The sequence below is a fragment of the Poecile atricapillus genome, chromosome 6 (genome assembly GCF_030490865.1).
Source record: "Poecile atricapillus isolate bPoeAtr1 chromosome 6, bPoeAtr1.hap1, whole genome shotgun sequence".
Classification (NCBI taxonomy): Eukaryota; Metazoa; Chordata; class Aves; order Passeriformes; family Paridae; genus Poecile; species Poecile atricapillus.
Genome location: NC_081254.1, coordinates 24,066,361 through 24,086,907, shown reverse-complemented (window position 1 = coordinate 24,086,907; position 20,547 = coordinate 24,066,361). Strand labels below are relative to the sequence as shown.

Below are 20,547 nucleotides of genomic sequence, written 5' to 3'. Positions count from 1 at the left end.
ATGCTAGCTTTGTTCCTGATTTTCCTGATTGATATGGTGCTTTTTTGCCTGCAGCTGATGTACCTTGTGTCTGTTCTTGGTTCCTGGCTTTACTCAGGATAACATCAATGGCTGCAGCACAGCTGGCAGAGAGCTGATGAAGCCAGAGCAGCAATTAGTCATTGACACCTCTTCCCCCTGTTCTACTCCTCCCAAATCCTTAATTTCTTTGGGATTATATTTTCATGTTGATAATGAGAGACTGACCAGTTAGAGACAGATCTGCTTTTGACCTTTTGACGGGTCAAGTAGCTGATTAGACTCGAGTAGGCTAATGAACAAATGCACATTAAAAACATAAACTGGGGTATTCTGGTAGAGATCATCAGCTACTGTAAAAGCCTGCACAGTCTTGATTGTGCAACCTGTCAGTGGTGATATACTCTGAGAAAGAAACTTGTATTTCTAGAAATATGAACAGAAAATGATGGATATGCACCTGACAATCTATGTTTGCTGTCTTGAACAAAAGGATTTGTATAAATGGGAACCTAGTATGTGTATGTTGATATGCAGAAATATCTCCCCAAAATATGCTGAAGCCAGCCTTTTTAAGACACTTGGCTTCCTTTTCTTTAGTTTTGGCCAAGATTCTTTTGCTTTCAAAAAATATGTGTATTTCTGTTTATTAGCCCAGTTAAATATACACTCATAAATATGCATGAAGAAATTTGTCATAAAACTAGATGGTATTATTTGTTGGCATATACAGTGCTTTAAGCTTAACATTGGTGAGTCATAATGGAACTCTGAAATGTGATTTTTATCAAGTGTGAGAGGGCCAGAGGTGAGCTTAAATTTTAGAATAACATTTAAAGTAATTTCAAAGTTACTTGTCCTTGAAAATTTTCTTCAGGCAGGAAATGGAAATTTTTGAAGTGATGATTGCTGCCAAGATACAATCATATTCTTGCAAAATCAGTGACACTGAACTCCTTAGTATTTAACAAAATGGGGTTTTAGTCCTGAAAAGAAAGTTAGATATAAAAAAATGTTCATTAAATGACTGTTCCTTTCTCCTAAAGCCACAAAAACCAGAAATATTTACTAGTCAAGTAACATTTATGGCAGCTCATATATTTTTAGTTTAACAAGCCCTTCATTTCTTATTAATTTGTATTTGGTCTTTGTGCTAGGACGGGCAGATGACTGGAAATGTCCCAGGCACATACCCCAGCTCAGGTTGTGTCATTAACAAGGGGACTATGAAGATCTTTTTTATGCGAGCCCAACGACTGCATAACAACATAAAAACTGTCTTCTCCTCTCCTTGCTTGGGTTGAATCTACTGCTTTTCTAGATTTTAATTCTGGATTTATCTCACCTTGCTTTGGTCATGTCCTCCCGCACAGGTCACCCCTGCAGAGCCTTGCTGCTGCTCCTGTGTGACACGGGCTGTCCCTCCCATCTCCAAGCACATAAATCGGGTGCCCAAAGCTGGATTACTTGGAGCCAGCCTTAGTATGTCAGAAATCTGCAGACAAGTTAAACTGGCTGAGTGTTTTAGGTTTGTCCAGGGTGGGTGGCATGGACCAGTTGCCAAATTGTGAGGGTGTTTTAGACACTGTTAGCACAGAGGAATCTCAGCTGGACTGGTTCTTTAGCTCTGCCCTCATCTGAATGCTGCTATTAAGAATGCTCTCTTTCCTTACCTGTAGTACTTTAATGTCCCTCTTTTAGGGAGGTTCATCAAGCAAGTCTTCATAAATTAAGCAGATAGGTGCAATAAAGAATTAAAAAAAAACCCAAAGCCCTAATCTGGAAAGACTGTAGCCATTCTTTGTACTGGAATGCAAAATACTGTTATACTAATGCTAGTAGATATTACTCCTCAGTGTAATGATATCTATCCTACCCTTACAGATATATATGGAATACTTCAATAGAAAAGCTGGCATAAGGGATTTAAAAATCAACAGTTATTTCCCTTAAATGTGCTACATTACTGCAACACTTTATCTCAGCAATACAAGTTGATTTCCACCTCAGGTTTTCTGCTGGAACCATGTAGATCAATTTTATAACTTTATGTGCTGTGCCAAACTCTCTGAATTAATGAGCAATTTCTGCAGACTTCACTGAGCGTTGGATCAGGTTCATAGGGTTGTTATGGGATGCAAAAAATCTTGTAAATAATTTTATACAAATAGATTTTGTTCTGTGATTGAATGTGGTAATTTAAGTGTTCTAATTAAAAAGAGAGAGACTAGGAAAAGGTCACAGATAAGTATATTTGAATATGGAAGCTGCTTTCAAGTGGTACAAAAAAGTGTCATGCTTAAATCAGTTATTCTAAATCACATTTAAAAGATTATTTTCCTTAGCTTCATAATGAGTTATAAATTTCATAGACTTAAGTTTTTAATTAAAACAAAATTTTTGGGTCCAACCTTCAATGTCTTCAAGTCTAAGACCTGTCATCATGGGGCTTTTTCCTTTTGAATTTTGTTTATATTAAGTTCTATAAATTTAATTAGATGAAGGCATTTTTAGTCTTCAGAAGTGTACAAAAGAGACAGAGAGATATCAGAATGTTAGCTGTGTCTGACATCCTTTGGTTTAGTGAGCCAAAGTCTCAGGGTGCGTGAGAAAGAAATACCAAATAATCATCATCTAAAGACTATTTTAGCTAGTCAATATCTAATCCTTTACACAAAAACAAAAAGCCCAGAATATGTAAACTTTGGCATACACATGGTAATGGAGATTTTCCTTCCTGTCCCAGGGAACTAAGAGACACTGTGAGCATCTGATTGCCACCAAACCCAGCCTGTCCTGTGTGCAGGACAGTTTGGGTTTTGGTTTTTGAGTTCTCCCTTGCCTCTCCAACCTCTCCCAAGGCTTAGCTCCAGAGACTCTAAATTATAAACTGTGGTTATGTTCAGATAGTAAAAAGATCAATTTAATTGAAGTTTCCTGTTGTCTCCTGCATCCATAAACTGGGATCTTTGCTTTGCCAAAAAATGTGCACAACTAACTACTACATGCATTTTCTGACATTAGACAAGCCACCTTCCTGACTTCTCTTTGAGGACTGAGTAAACAACGCTCCTTGAGTTTTTTGTTACAAGATTTGATATTAAGCTTCCAGATTTTTTTTTGTCTTTTGAAGTATTTCTCCTTCTCTTAACCACACTGTGTCTGCTGTTAGCACATTTTATTTAAATGTGGAAAACAAATCTTGTCACAGTCATAACAGTCTTGCCAATACAGAATAGATTGCAAGATAACTTAATTCTGTGCATTATTCCCCATTGCAATAATGTTGCTGCCAAAGCATAAGATGGAAAGAGCATGTTAAAATGATTATGTGTGACAGCCTCTAAATCTTTCTCAAAGGCACTGCTTGCCTCTTGGTTTCCTATCCTGTATGTGCTTCCTGTCATGTTTGTCCCCACATAAATTGCTTGCATTTGGCTGTATGGAAACATGGGGGTTTTGACAAATTATTTCACAAGCTGTTGTTAAAATGGTTCCCACCAATTTTTGCCTTCTCTACAAAATGTACCAGCAAAGCAACACCAAGGTCTAAAAATTATTGATGCAAACTAATAGGATTGAAACTGATTCATGCTAGAAATGCATCTGTCTTCTGATGCCTTCAAATCAAGACAGAGTTGAGCTCTGCCAGAAGACCTGTCTTGTCCTGTCCACTTTCTTCGTGTAACTATTTGTCAAGGAAGATGTCTTGTGGTGGGAAGTTAAATGCGCTGAAAAAAAATCTAAGCATACTATATCTCATTATGTAAGAATTCTGTCATACTCCAAAGCAAAGCTGGCAATCAGAGAGACAAAATGAGGTTTTCAGGAAGTTATAATGAATTATTCTAGTGACAATTTTCCTTCTCTGTTTCCTTGCAATATTTTATCCAGTACTGCTGAAAAGATGAGACATTCTTCCAAAAAGTCATTCCTTTGGAAGCCTTTCTGAAATTCAGAATTGTTTTGAGTTTTCTTAAACTAAATGAACAAGGGCTCATGCTAACAGCTCAGCACTGGAAGTTGTTGATTGTGCTGATCCATTGCAGTAGTAGAAGCACATCACACAGTGATGGTTTATTTTGCTGCTACACACTGGGATCATTGCAGTTAGTTGAAAAGTTAATTTTTAGGTACATTATCTGCCACTCTTCTGGCTGCTTTCCCATTTGGCATCACTGAATATCCATAAAGGGCATAGAGGAGCAGTGTACATAAATTGCAGTAAAATTAAAATGTGTGCTGCTTAGGCTGCGCAGCCACTGCTGTAACAGTGGATTCCCTTTGGCAATCCTCTGCCATGCTTTGAAGATTCCCTTCAATAATGCAGGACAAACTGACTTCAGTTTTCTTCTGAAGAGCGGTAGATTTCTTCTGATGTTGTCATTATACACACAACTTCTGCCAAACATATGGAAATGTAGGAACTGACTGCCTCATCTGGTTTGCTGCCCAGTTTTTGACACTGTCAACAGGAGACCTTTCAGAGGAAGTTCAGAGGAAACCCTGGTGAATAATTATGAGCAGACTCATTCTGTTATTAATACTTTACAATTTATGGTGCCTTACTAAAGAAACATTTATCCTCACATGCAAGAAATAAATTAGCATTTAACTATTAATGTTGTCCTAATTCAATTAACTGCTCGAGCAAAGCTCTTCTTAGCATCTTGTACGGTGTTGATAAAGATCCTTTCCATAACTGTTGTTTTCCTGCACAACTCCTCCCAGACAGCACATTGCTGTATCTGGGGTGATGTATTTCTCTGCTGAGTTTTTGTGGGTGCTGGGCTGGACAGGCTGGGAGCACTTGGGCAGTGAGAGCTGCTGGCTGGGGTGAGTGGAGCAGGATGGTTTTGTCCTGCCTGTCCTTGAACCTCAAGGCAGATCTGTGTTCAGGCAGTTTGAGCTTGAAGTACATCTTAACCTGAGCTAGATGTCTTGTGCTGCTTGGGAGTCACCCAGCACTGCAGTGCTGTTGTGTTACTCAGTAATGTTTTGAAAAATACTTCAGCAGGAGAGAAAAAAGGATCTACAGAGTCCTGTTTGTCTGATTCCAGAGAAATGAACCCCTGCTTAATTTCAGTAATCTTTCTGGAAAGTCACCTTTTCCCTTCATATGTGTAACAACACAGCACTGATGATACTGAAATGCTGCTAATGGACATTTTCCCTAATCTGTATCACCTTACTAGTCAAGAATCAGGTGTTGTTCCTACTAATAAATCATAATATAGTAAAACGGGCCTGATTATTCCCAGCCATGATTCCTGCATTATCATCTGAACACTGCATTGTGCTCTCCTGGGGATGGCCCATCATTAAGCAGGTGCCTTGCTGGATGGGGTTCTCCCCAAATGTGATAGTTGGCAATAATATGCTCTGTTACAGTCATACAAGGGAATCTCTAGGAAGACATAGAAAAATTCAGAATATGGGTTATAAATCACATCATTTTAAATTCAATGGTCTTTGGGGGTCTGACCTGTCTTTTGAGGCTGGCAGTATTGTATCAGCAATAATGATATAGAACAATGATAAGTATAAGTATTAATTGTTGCACCCCAGGTAGCTGGAGATGGGTTTACTAGGGGTTGAGCTTTTCATCCTGGAGGGAGAAAACATAGATTTATTAATGGAGTACCAAAATATGAAATGAATAGAAAGAAACAGAAGAACAACCTGTCAATTATCTGAGAGTTTTTCAGTCAATTTGATTCCAAATTTAACCTCCAAAGTCTTCTTTCAATATCTGAGCAATAGTTTCTAAACCCAATGTATAATTTAATAGTATATAATAAATGTGCTTATTACCAGCAGGACATGCTGCAGACCTGAAATCCTGTTTTAAGCTGGAGCTTTATATTTAAACTTTTAATCGAGTCCAGAGTGAAGGACTTACAGTTTTTTTCCAGGAGTGACAGATGTGTAATGGTTTTAACACATGCATTAGAAATAGAAAATATTTTGGAAAAAATAAAAATACTAATAAATTTATACATCTTACAATGACACATTTTTTCTTAAGTGTTACTCAGTGGGGTGGAGTTGGACTCTGTGCTCCTCTGGATGCCATTTGGGGCCATATAGGAGATTTCTACAAAATGTATTGCAAGGAGACAAGAGGGGCTTTCAGCCCTGTGCCTGTGAGACAAGGATACTCCCAGCTACAGAGATCTTCCCTAAAGTATTTCTGCATTTCTCAGCTCTGTGTTCTCTTCTTCTCAATTGCACGGAAAGATGCACTGATTTAATATTAATTTCCTTGTACAAGTGCTCTGTTAATTATTCTGCACATATTCAACCAGGAATAATGTCATGTTTCCATCAAATCTCTGCACAAATCCTGCATTTTAAAATACACAGCTAGTGATCTTCCTTCCAACAGTGTGAAATGCACATTCAGAAGAAAATGGGAATCTGAGCATACTGACATTACAATAACACCTACTCAGGTAAGGTGTTTAACTACACCGAATAAGCCTTCAGCTTATTTTCTGTTTCAACTTTTCCTTTATAAATGTGAGTATTTAAATCATAAGTTTCCTGCTAGTGGTCAAAGGCAAGATACTAAAATCTCATTGATACAATACATAGCATAAATCCTTAAATGGGCAGTAAAGAAAGTCACTCAGCTATGTCATCTGGATATTAACCATGTGACATTGCCACGTAAAACTTCTTCCTTCACCTGCATCTGATGGACCAGATGTTGCAACTGGAAGAATTCTTTCCACTGCTCTGCACCTCAGAGCAGAAGAGTGTGATGTACTGTGGGGATTGTGCCTTCCTCACCTTATTGTGTAACATTTCCCCTAGCCCTTTTATTCTGGGGGGAAAAAATCATATAAACCAGGAAGTATTTAAGAAATAAAGCCTTTTTCTGAAAACTAAAATAGTTTTAGCCGAGAGGTATGACATTTTGGTTAATTGGTGAAAATTTGTGCATAATCTCTGTTTGAGGAATATTTAAGATGGCTTCTAAACATTTAGAAAAAAATTGGAAAAATTTTGTAGACAGTTCTCATAAACAGAATTATGAGCTACATTCTGACTTCCTCCTTTTTTTTTTTTTTCAGATGGTCCTGTGTCAGTTGGAATGAGTATGGATATTGCAAGCATTGATACAATATCAGAAATAAATATGGTATTGTAGTTTTTGCAGTCTTTTTTTGCTTGTTGATGCCTTGTGCTTACAGCTGCTGGCAATTTGACTTGGGCCTGTCTCCTTGTGAAGTCAATATGGGTTAGGAGATGGAATTTTCTTTTTCACTACACATAGTGTTTATAACACTATAATAAGCATAGAAATGCAGCTGCGAATCCCACCTCTCTCAGATACAAACAGAAATCTGCTACTGAGTATTAATCTTAATGAGAAGCATGTGGATCAGTACTTATTTTCCAGCTGAACTGTCTAAATCTTTATGCATTTTAGAAAAATAAAGATATATTCATGTGCCTTTGAAGCCATTCTCTTTCCCTATGATTAGACACAGCTGAACTCCGACTGTTTTTCTCTTCTATTGTTGCTGTCACACATTAATTTATTCCAGCTGTGTTTCATTTAATTTGTATCATTTGTTTTTGAACAAACTATGAAATGGAATGTACTTTTCTACTTAAAGATCCTCCATTGGTAGAAAAATAAAAAGAAAAAATAATTAATCAGATATTAAATATGAGTGTATTAGTAATTGGTAATTATTACTTACTATTTAGAAAGGGGAAATAAGGCCAGAACTTCAGATGATTTTATAATACTGATAAAAACACACAAAAAAATCAACAGTTGTTTTAAAAGTGCTAAGAAATAGTGTGATCTAAATGTAGGACTGCAAGGCATATCTAAACTGAAGGGGAATTGGACTGAGCGCTACGTTCAAGGTCTTGATAAATTTGGTACCACTGTTTCCTTTGTGATGCTAAAAGGAGAAATTGTGCTAGAAGATTCCTTTTCTGTTTCACCACCTTCTTTTGTCTATCTGAATTTATTCAGGTTTTTCCAATGTGTTCTTAAAAAACTCTTCATTTATTAGCTTATGAGAACAAAATGAGATTTGGAACCACTTCTATAAATCATTCTAAAACTTAAAGGTTTACAGAGCCAGATTATCTGCTTACAAAGCTCCAATGACTTCAGCTGATTTATAGCCCCAGACTTAGGCCATCAGCTTTTACTGTAAATGACCATAAGAACAAAATCTACCAGCCTCACATCGAGTGCCAGAAAATTTGGCAGAACAAGATTCAGTACAGCTGCTCTTGGAGCGCCAGGGACATGGAGAGTCACACTTTGTGCCCAGCAGCTGTTTCCACAGAGTTCTGTAAAAGAGAATACAACACAGGCTCCCTTTGTTTGATAATTTTGTTTTTTCTCTTTCAGGACTACACAGCTACCATATTTCTAAGGCAGCGATGGACTGATGAGAGACTTTGTTTCGATGGAAATAAGAGTTTGAGCTTAGATGGTCGACTTGTGGAAATGCTTTGGGTACCAGATACCTTTATAGTTGATTCAAAAAGGTCTTTTCTTCATGATGTCACTGTTGAGAATCGTCTTATAAGGATATACCCTAATGGAACAGTCTTGTATGCTATAAGGTATGTAAATACCACCTGTCAGCCTTCATGGTTGCATCTACATTTTAAACTTGTCAGGTTCTGCTTAAGAAAATGGGTCTGTTTGTAAAAGTAGGCTCTTGTGGGTTTATGAATATGTAATATTCTTGATCAATGTGAATAGATTCTTAAATTTAGTAATAGATCTTCTTCCCTAAATAGACCCTTCTGCTTTCATGCAGACTGAACACAGGAATTGTGTGTTGCCATTCCAGTTGGCAATGAAACCATCACAGGGGAGAACAAGCTGTGATGATTGGCTTACACAATTTGTGGTGAATTACCCTTTGTGAAAGATTTTGATAAATATAACAAAATATTAAAATATATTGCAAATAACAAAGGAAAATGTGCACTGTAAGTGAGAAGGGAGCAAAGGATGGCCTCTTTAGACTGTCACTGAACTCTGGGATTGTATTACTTTTGTACATTAGATACCAGTAAATAATAGATCTTTTTTTTCCCCCTCACAATAGATATTAGTCTGAAAATACTATTTTAAGAAGGATACATGGCATTTTTTATTTTTACTGATGAAAAATTTTGTCCCATTAATACTTAGAAAACTGTTTTTTCCCCCCAAGGATCACCACAACTGTTTCATGCAGCATGGATCTGACTAAATATCCAATGGATAAGCAGACATGTACTTTGCAACTGGAGAGCTGTAAGACACTTAATCCTTATTATTTTTATACAATAAGAAAAATATCTGTGATCTTTTTCTGCTAGATATTAGCAGAGTGGCTGGAATTTTCATAGGAGGCAAGGGACATTATGTGGCCAGTCCCAGCAGTATCTGTGTGCAAAGATGTGTGCACATATGTGCACATGACATCACTGGAGCTAGCCTGGCAGTACTGAAATGCTGCAGTGATAATTAATGATTGAGCAAAATCCCAGGAGATTCTCTGAAACAGGCTTGGTTTTGCAGTGCATCCTGCAGTTACTGTCTTGGTCTTCAGAGGGAGTTCTGGGAACAGGCATTTTCTAGCACAGATGAAGGGTTTTTTTCCCTCTCAGAGTATGTAATTTTTTCATCCTGAAATGTAATTCCTTTAGGAAAGAAATAAATCAGAATAAGGTTTATTTTTAAGGCACATAGTTAATATTTAATAATTTACTGTTTTTAGATCTTTCTCTGACATATTTAGTTGTCTGTGTGTCAGTGCCCTGGTAAAAAATGTCGTCAATCGATGGACAAGAGTAAATATATTTTTTCCATTTTATCAATCAATAACCTCACATTTTCTTTGAAATAGGTTCTCTAATACTTTGTAGACAAGGCTACTTTGCAAACACAAAAACATGCACTTTTGTAGTTAAATGTTTGCTATTATTCATATGACAAGACTCTAGAAAATAATTTTTGCATGGGATAATGTAGAAGAATAACCAGTTCTGTAAGATGAAAATATATATTTAAAATGTGTCAATATGTGCTCAAAATCTTTTTGGAAGGCTTTTCAGTACTTTTCAAGTTTTACCCTGTATCTTTTCAGAAACGTGTGTGTGTGTGTGTGTGTGTGTGTGTGTGTGTGTGCGAGCGCTGTTCATCTCTTGTTGTTAATGACAAACTGGATTGCCACAAAGTTTCATTTTAGACAGAGACACAAAGGAAATTAACCCAAAATCTTCTTCACACAGGCATCCCTCCAGAATAAGCAGTTTTATGAGATCTGTTTAACAAACAGTGATTTGAATTGGAATTGGGATTTATCTTTATATTCCTTTGGAAGAGCATATTGGTAAATCAATGTATACGGATTTAAATCAACAGCAGTGCCTAATGAGTCATTTAGTATTTTCTCTAGTTCCAGAATGAAAGATATATCCCACAGGAATTTACAATTTCTTTGACAGGATTAAAAAAAAAAATAAAAAGGAGAATTCCCCATATAATTAAAACCAAGCATTTTTCAGATTGATTCCATCTGCTTTTTCAACAGCACACAAGTGTCTTCTGTCCAAGGGGAAAACCCAGCCGTGTCATAACAAATGCTCCCATTACATCGATGTTTAGTTTTGAGGAGAACAGACAGAAGCAACAAATACAAAAAGGAAAGAGTGTGCCTTGGGCTGTGGCCTTTTTTTCATCAATGCACTGCAACCCTTTCTTTTGGGTAGGCTGGAAATGGGTTTTTTTCCCCCACGTGATAAGCTGTGTTAATTTATAGGTGAATAATGTCACCATCCTAACATACTGCTTGCCAAGAACATTACCTGGGTTTAAGAATTGTGGATGCAGATGTACACACACACCTGCACAAATATTGATGCTTATAAATAAAATGTAAAATCTGTAGCAAATATTTGAGCTGAAACAAAGAGTTAGGCTTTCATTAAGTGATTGTTAATATAAGGACAAATATGTGATGATATTATGAAGTAATGGCTTTATTCAATAAAGCATCCCCAGCGACCTTTCCAACAGACTTTTCTGCTATTGCTAGTTAGTAGCTTTAATTGACTTGTACTTTCTACATAGCAAAACACATTCTGGCCAGCATGCCTATTGGGTTTTTGCCCCCTTATTGCAACACTTTAGAAGGTGATGCTGGCATGTGTTAAGAAACAGAGACTTGTTACTCTGAGTCTTTGCTGTTATGGGTGCTGTGACATTTGGGAAAGTGAAAGGTTTCTGTCCTGGCTGGTTTCCTGCTCTCTGCCATGTGGCAGGGAACACCATCACTCATCCTTGCTGGGCTGAAGGCTTTGTACTCACATTTCTCTCACACAGACCCCCAGTCCAAATACATATTCACGTCTTGGGCCCATCTCTGAAATTTTCTTTTTGAACTTGTCCTTTACTATTCAGTGAAGAGCCATGTGAAGGCACTTAACTTGTGCTTGACAATCAGTGAAAATTAAAATTAGCAACAGAAAGGTAAAGAAACTAATTTGTATTAGGCATTATGAATGTTTAATCCCAAATTTACTATTCCTGTAGTTAACCCTGTTGACATTAGCAGCTCATACTCTATCAACAATGTACAGGAATGAGACATCCTGGGCTTGAGGAATTAGCTAGGATAAAAACTCAGTGTCACATAAAGAGAGTAGAGATTACTTGTAAAAGCCAAATAACATGGGCTTAAGGATTTTGTCTTTATAAACTTTTGAAATGTTTTATAATTAGTAAAATATTAATCCCTTGAACAAAGAACAACTTTGCACAGAGGGAGCACTACTATTTAACTTTACTGACTATTGGGAAGGCTCTCTCAATAAAAATTCTTAAGAGTTTTGGAATTATTATACTCAAAGAATTTTCATAGGAAGGATCACTCAAACCTACTAATTGCTCCACTAATGAGAATATTTTGGAACAAAAGCAAAATAACCTCTGTTTCAAGATATGCTCACTATCATTCACGTGGGCACCAAGAACTTTTGTCTCACACAACTTGGAAGGCTGAATATGTTATAAAAACAAAAAGGAATTTACTGTGGTACTCTCTCGTTCTTTGGACTTTATTTAAATTTCTGCATTTCATTTATACTGAAAGGAAGTAAAACGAATCCATGGCCGGAATCATGCATAAGAACTGGTTCTATGAGCCGCCTTGTTTTGACTAAGAACAATGCTATCATTTGTTTATAGAAAATGTTACTTCTATTTTACATCCCACAATCTGGGAAATTTCCCAGCATGTGGTTTTATGGAATTGAAAACTTAGCTTGGATACATATGCTTTTGGCTTAGTCTTTTGACACAAAAGTGTTTTAGATTTAATTGCTATAAATGTGATAATGTGAGCAGAGATTCCAGTCCATGACACCTTTTCATATAACTGCCAGTGATAGTGAAAACAAAATTTACATTTAAAGAATGAGTAGAGAAATAATTTTCAGGTGAAATTGTCATTTAATAGGTAACCAGCCCAGTGTTTCCTTACAATAAAATATGAACTCCTATTTTTCCTACATGAGATAGCTGGAGAAATCAGTTCTTAATTAAAAGGCATTTTTTTTTGTTTCATTTTAATACACCTCTTTTTTTTTCATGTGATTCTAGAGCTTTGTTCTTTTTGCAGCATATACCCTTGTGCAATGTATTGCATTATTGTCTCACTGTAATTTACTTACAGTTGACCGAAGTCTAAAAATAATCATCAGCTCGTGTTTCTGTTCCCTAAGCTGAGCTATTAACTCGCACAATATAAATCTGTCAAGTACAAGAATGATTGATCTAAGCAAGCTAAAGAAAAGAGATGTTCAAATGCTGCCTGTTAACATGTAAATTACATTAACATAATCTTGAATTAATCATATACGCTAGTCTGTAAAGTGGCTGCCTTTTATATAATGGGGAAAAGCTACAGAGGTATTTTAGCTATGATTGTGCTGCACATTGACAAGTGTGTGCAAAACACAGTTGCCTTCTGATAGATGATTCATCCAGCTCCTAATTACTACTTGAAGGTTAAGAGGGAACCTCCTGGGGCCCCTGAAGCATGCCATGCTGTTGAGCCTGCAGAAACATCAGCTTCTGGTGTCCTTGGCAAGTATCCGAGCTCCTCAGCCTAAAGCCTGTCCTAAGTGATGATTCAAGCTCAGGTTGGAGCACAGCAGCAGTGAGAGCAGTTCTGCTGCTCTCCTCATCCCTTCGTCTCTGTGGGGATGAGGAGAACTCACTGCACTGAGAAACACCATCTTGGGATGCAACACATGGCACATTTCATGCGTAGTCAAAATGCTGACAAGTGCAGTAATTCATGAAAGCTCTATTTTCTTACAGCCTAGTAGCTTTTGCCTTTAGAATACCAGTGATACTAGGCTATTTTATTAGTTTGTCACTTATACTGAAATAGAAGATAAAAAAAGACCTCTTCCAAAAAGTCAGTTTTTAACTTACAAGACTTTGCATGTTATTGGAAACTTTGCCATGAACAGGCATTACAATCTGCCAAACCCCATCATTGTTTGTCTAATTGTACTTTCAGGCACAGAAATAAGAAACAGCTGAACCATAAGTGTGCTCAACACAAATTAATAATTGTGTAAAATAAACACTATTGTTGGCTTGTGTCTTGCTGCAGGGGGCTATAACATCAATGATGTCATATTTTATTGGACCAGAGGAAATGATTCAGTTCGAGGTTTGGACACACTCCAGCTGGCACAGTACACAGTAGAAGACCACTTTACCTCTGTAACTGAAGCTGTGTATGAGACAGGTAAAAACACCCTTATAACATTTTCTAGGCACAGTTTGAACTGTGGCTTTGGAAACAACAGCATTAAGGAGCTGAGCACATTGCTTTCTGTTTGGATTACAGTTTTCATGTTCTAATAATTACATTCTTGAAGCCATAAATAATTTTCAAGTTACAAGAGATGGAGCTAATGTAAAGACTCAGCATTTTCTTGGAGATTACACATTATCTAAAGAATTATAAACAGGAATCTACTGTTCCTTCCATATAATGTTAGGGAGAGCTCTCAAGGAAGAGGAGCATGTAATTGGGAATTTAAATTGGAGGCAGACCAGGGACCTCAGGGTACCCAGCTCACATCAGCCGTTCTGGATTTATAAGGCAAGTCAAAAGCCTCTATTCATACATGGAAATTCCAAGAATACGCTGGGTGCTTTTGCAGCTGCAGGAATTTGAGTTTCATGGGTACTGCTTGTAGGAATTGCTCTGTTTCTGTGGCAGCCTCTGCCTGGCCTGGTGGGCAGCAGGGAGCAGAGTGCTCCACCTGAGGTTCCTCTGCCCAGGGAAGGGTCGGGAGCGTTTCCACAGACCTGCTCGTCTGCGAGCCTGGGAAACTGCTGTAGAGAGTTTCCTCTAACTGCAGGACTTAACCTCAGGGAACAGTGTGCTCTTGTTTATTTTCCAGAGATTTTGAAAGGGATTTCAGAGAGTTCAAGACCTGCCAAACCTTTTTGTCCTTTGGATTACTCTCAGGTCCTTCATTGCTGCTCTTCACTGTGTGTGCAGTTTCTCTTCTGCTCGTCAGCACACCCTCGCAAGGGTGCGACTTTAAATCAAGACACACACATCCTTCAAAAGTGAAGTTTCACCAGAGGACATGGCTTTAATTCTGAATCACAGAAATATAGTTTCTCTATTCCATTATTTGGTATTTCTGCTTTAATAACACAACAGAGGAATTTGTGATCTAATTTCAGGTATTAATTTGGGCTAAAAAGTCAATGTTCTTTAAATGGATGCAAAAGCAGAAATTAAATACATACCAGTAGGCTCTAGGATCACAGAGTTTCTTGCTACTTATGTAAGTGACATCTGTTTGCCTTCCTCCTCTTTACTGCTTCTGGGTAAGCAGCATCAGGTTCAATCAAAGAAGAATAATCCTTTACTGCTGTTCTGCCCAGAAGGGTATTAGGACCTGTTCCCCATACAGGAAAGTGGAACAGGAAACCTGCTTAATTCCTATCACCTTCTATCACAGAATGAGGAGTTTAAAGACAAAAATTTTGGTTGTTTTGTTTGATTGGTTTTTGAGTTTATTTGTTGTTTAACTAAGTAGACTAAAGCCAATTTCCAATTGGAGTTGAAGAGGCATGATCAGATGAACTGCATTCTTCTTCCAGTAAATGATGCTGTCTTCCTCCCTTTGTGTTGGCAGGAATCATATGTACTTAGTCAAAAGCCATTTTTTATTTTAATTATACATTTTAAGACACACAAATTAGTTTGATTCAAATTTCTCACACCTGCTTGTTCTCCTGTTCAAGAAAGTCATGTTATCAAGTGCTATACAGTATTTTAAAATTTAATCTCCTAATCCTCTTAATTTTCTATTGAGTCATTCTGAACTAGGTGCTATTTTCCACAGATTTTTTTTGGAAAGCAGTGCCTACTGTAGACCATATTAAAAGGAAAAAGCAACCAGATTATGGAGCTGTGTAATCAATTTTGAAAAGAAAAATAATGCTTTGCATTTATTCAGTGCCATTAATAGATATGAGAGTAGCTTATAAATAACAATTATGTTATAAATAACAGCTATTTATAACCACTACAATTCAAAGGGCTAAAGCAGAAGTTATGAGAGAAGAGCTGTGTGCTGTATTTCCTAACACAGCAAAAAAAGCAATCAGGGTTTGATACTCTGTGAACTTGAACAGACAGTACAGCTGCTGTGCAAGTGAAATATTGTACAGCAGTGCAAAACCCAAGCTCACGTACAGCCACTGACAGAGCCAAATTTAAAATGCAGTCAGCAAAATTCCTGCATAAATAACTTCAGGAAATTTAAGAAAAGGACTCTGTAGATTAATCTTGTTTGTAGAACAGCATGCATCACATCATAGTAATCACATAATAGTAAGTCACTTTGAATAATGTTAGCTAGATTTCTGGCTAGGGTTTGGTGTTGCTCTTGTTTTGGTACAGAACAATTTCATTTTGGACACGGGAAATTTAATTGTTAGAACCATTTCCTCCATGTCTTTAACTATAGTCCTCATTCTTCATACACTGATAAACTCTTGGACTCCCAAATCATATTATCTGCATCAGTGGGTGCTGTGGGTGTCCAGCCAACACCACCTGCATTCTCAGAGTAATAAATACTAATGTAAAAAGCTTGTTTTTCTTACTGGAAAAACATAAAAGCAATGAAAGACTGTTTCAGTGTAGCTTTTTGTATAAATAATCATGGAAATAAGGCTGAAATGCATTTTAAAAATTCATTTAATCTATTCTCATGTCACAAGGCAAGGTCATCTATATCTGCAGCCTACTTCCTGACAGATGTTTCCAGAGTAAGTCAGACAAACTCTGAAGTGTCTGTGTTCACAGCCTCCCTAGATGACTTTTTTCCTGGTGTTTATTACACGCATATTTTCCTTGTGTCTAATCTTCATCTCCCTTGCTGCATTTCAAACCTATTATGTGGATATTGAAGACAAATATCCTGCTATTTTTCAGCAGCCTTTTCACTGTTTCAAGACTGATATCTATTTTCTTAGACCAACAATTTTCCTCTTTTTAAATTCATATAAGCATTTTTAGATATACTGTCTTTTCTATTCTTCTCCCATTGAATTCTCATCTCTTTGCTGATATGCAGCACCCAGAAATGGGTTCCCATTAGATATCCTCTGAGGATGGAAGGGTTTACTTAATATGTTCCATGAAATCTATTCCTCTTTATCCATTCTAGGCTGATATTTGCCTTTCTTGCAGAAAATTATTGTGCATTTTTGAGCTTGTTCAGCTGGTGATTCCCCCTAGTTCTCTGACTCATTTTTTGCCCTGTAGCCACATATTCCCTGAGCTCTGGGAGCTGGTGATTCCCATCTGAGTGCAGGACTTCATACTTGTTGAATTCCATTGTTTTACTTGGGTTTTAATACTTGGTGAGATATTTTTGAACTCTAATCCTGTTGTCCAATGTGCTAACTCCACTCCTAACACACTCATGGTATGTCATCATGTTAGGGAACAGTTTTGGGCACAGGACAGACCCTGTGTGCTCCCACTTGATAAATGCTTCTATTTTCACAGCAAGCAATAGCTAATTAATCTCAATTTCCATTTTTAGTTGGAGAAAGAAACAAAAACATAACAAGAACATAATTTAAAACTTCATGCTAATGGGCTGTTGATAGCTTTTTTCCCAGCATCTTTCCTTAAGTCTTGCACTCACTGCTCAGCCCTCCTGTCAAGTCCTTGGGAGCAGCAGGAATGAAGAGGCTCAGCTTGCCCAGGTCTGGTCCAATGCTGAGTGTTCAGCCCAGAAGGCAGGGGGAGATGGCAGGCAGGGCTCTCAGTGCACGTCCCCACTTTCGAAATGTCAAGTCAACAAATTGGCATATTCAAATGGTATTATTTTGGCAGAACAGAAGGAAAGAAGAGACAGAAGCATAAATTAAATCTCTGCTCCTTGATGCACAAAGACAAGATATTTGTTCTGTTAAAAAGACTGCAAAGGGAGCTGGCTGCTGCTCTTGTCTGCAGTTGCTGCCAGGGTTTTGATGTCTATCTCAAATCCTGCTTTAGCCTCCTTGGGCTAGAGGCCCATCAGCCCTTGTGTGGCTGTGCAGTGCTGAAGCTCTGTGGGCCCCTGGCCACTGCCTGTTATCAGCTCCTCAGGGGGGATGTCACAGCTAAGCCAGTGAGGAGTTGCTCTCATTTAAAATTGGTGATCTGAAATAAAAATGTATGCAAACTACATATAGATTATATAAAGATTGTGTAAGAATGTATATTCATCAATCAGGGTCTCTTTCTAAACAGAAGCACTGCCTTTCTTTGTCCTACAGGCTCATCTGCAATTTCCAAAGGTTCAGGAGATTATTTAGTTAGTAATCAGGTTTTTCTAGGTTTTTCAGTACTTTTTCTTTTGAGATATGGTGCACTGAATAACTTCTCCTGTTCCCTTTATGAGTTATTTATTGCCTGTAATTGCTCTCCAATTGTTACTTCTGAGAACATATTCTTTGCCATAGAGGTCTCACAAAGAATCCCAGAGCTGTATTCAGTAATAATCTGATTTGGTGAGTCTTCAGTCCACCTCACCTAAGATTCAAACAATTACCTATGCATATCTATCTGTTATCATATACAATTTACTCTTCTGAGCTCACAGCATCCCTCACTGTAAACAAGCTTTTCCACTTGAGTTGAGTTGATGTTTTCCATCATGAGTTGTTGCTGAGATACTTCTGCAATATAGAACAGTTTAGAAAGAAAACAATTTTGGATAAATATATGTGCACACATGCACAACATAAAAGGGTTTGTTTCATTCTTAGGAAATCTGAATTTCAAACTTATTTTTTGTAAAGCATTTTCATGAAGATGAAACATATGTCGAGAAGCCCGGCCTGAACTTTCATTTCCTTTAGTTCACCTCTGAAAAGCAAATAAGAAAAGAGATAGTTTGTAAGATCTAGACTATGAAGGACAGAAGACTGTTTTGTCTCTGAGGAAGGGGCAAATAAGCTGTAATAACATATTAGCAATTTATATTGGCACCATTAGCATCCTGCAGCAGTCAGAGAATTGAATTTCAGTTGAACAACTTATTTATTGTGTAAAAGTGGGGACATTCTGATTACTCACTGCCCATGTTCATTGTAAACAAGCAATAACAAAATTTCATACTGAAAACTACATTTTCAGTGTATAGTTAAGCCAGTAAAATCTATTTTAAGCATTTCTGTCCTCTGCCCTTGAAAGATGCAAGATGAGAAGGAAATGATGCATTGGTAGAACTACACTGACGTGCTTGTGTGAGTTGTACATCACAGATTTTAGCAGACACCCAAGGGGTTAGCACAAATAACTCATGAGAGAGAAAAAGATGCTCTTTGTCCCTGTCTGCACACCTGTGTGCAGGACACCAAAGTGCTTCTTACATAAAGGGTGATGTGGAGCAGTCTTTTCCTGGAGTAGAGTTCAGCAGAAGGTCCACAGGAAGTGGTTGTGGGGAAAACGGTCCCATCCCAAAACGCTTAGAATGGAAATTAGGCACTGCTGACAGTATTCACAGAGAATCACCCCTTCCTTAGGTACCTCTGCTGGGACCATTCACTGGTCAGAGATGTTGCAGGAAAGACCAAAGATGCAGCATTCTGCCATCAGCTGGGAACAGATGCCACAGAAAAATAGGATAATCAGAAAATGAATGACCTAGGGTGAAAAAGAATCTTGTTTAGGTTTATGTATTTCTCAAGCAGTGCAGCAAGAGTCATTGTTGATAGACTCAGCAGTGGCAAGTCTATACAAAGTATCTGATAATCAGAACCATAAATTAGAATATAATTTTAAAAGCCAAAAGCCAAACTTCAATGGCAAGTTATAAAATGACATAAACTAGTTTTTATTGCCTTCAGAAAGACCTGTCCCAGACCTAGACCCAGGCCTGCTCAGCTACTGAGAAAGAGCCAGTGCAGGTATAATTTTTATAACACTTAACAACAGTAGTCAGCTGGACTTTTTGTACATTTCAGGGTACTTAGCAGTAGAGTGGGTATGAAGAATGTCATCTGCTATTTGGGTTCGTTCTTCATCTACAAGTTAGAGATACTTCTGTAATTCTGCTCTCTAGTAAATTCTATAAAACCCAAGTTACTCAGCTTAATGTTCTTTTTCTGTGGGGTCACCTAAGTAGCATAACTCACCTAGGGGTGTGTTTAGAGTGTATATATTAAAAGTAATTTAAGTTTTCAGGTTTATCTGAGAAAGTGTTACACAGAGTAATTCAATACTTTGGTAAGTGCTAATGCTGTGCCTTTGCTGCAGTTAGATATCTGCACAGAAATTATTTCTGTCATGTTAACAAATTTAAATCAGAGCTGTCTCACACTGAGGTGACGTTCATCATGGACCAGAAACTTGAAAGAAAAAACATATTTTCATTTTAATGCAAGTATTTTGTTGTCACGTAAGTGGCAAACTTGTGACAGTTTTGAGGAGTTAATTTGAGCTGTACTTGAGTTAACTCTGGTAAAGTCAAGACTAGGATTTCATGAACCTGTTTCAATTTTGATCTGGCTGATGGCACCATGGTCTCAGATGTGCCAGTCAAAGGCAATGAGATACAGCATTACTCTCTCATATGCAGCTCACACAACAGCAGCAGCAAATCTCTTCTTTTTAAAGATGATAACTTTTGGTACATGTGTGGCATAGATGAAAAAGGGACTGCAATATTTCCCTATCTTAATTTTATCCCATTGTTCATTTCTTTAGCATGATAAGTATGCACTGAATACTTTTTCTCGACTACTGCTTCCTTCAGTTTATTACAGGAGGAGCTCTGATGAATTCTATATATAGGTTGCTTCAAAATTTCCATTATAAAAGCTCTTCTGAACTCTTAGAGAAATGCTGACACTATTATTATCATGCCCATGATATGTCTTGGATTCTGGAAAGAAGAAAGCCTTAAGGTTAGAGAAATACCTCTTTTTTGTTACCCAAAGAG

General features: G+C 37.4%; 1 protein-coding gene across 1 annotated transcript in view; it reads left to right on the top strand.

The window, feature by feature from the left end:
• Nucleotides 1-20,547, top strand: part of LOC131580133 (gamma-aminobutyric acid receptor subunit pi-like) — a 37,640-nt gene that overhangs the window by 7,549 nt on the left and 9,544 nt on the right. Inside the window, exons 3-6 of the mRNA XM_058840933.1 lie at nt 7,098-7,165; nt 8,405-8,622; nt 9,225-9,307; nt 13,683-13,820. Coding sequence (XP_058696916.1) covers nt 7,098-7,165; nt 8,405-8,622; nt 9,225-9,307; nt 13,683-13,820 — 507 coding nt within the window. The remainder of the gene's footprint in view (nt 1-7,097; nt 7,166-8,404; nt 8,623-9,224; nt 9,308-13,682; nt 13,821-20,547) is intronic.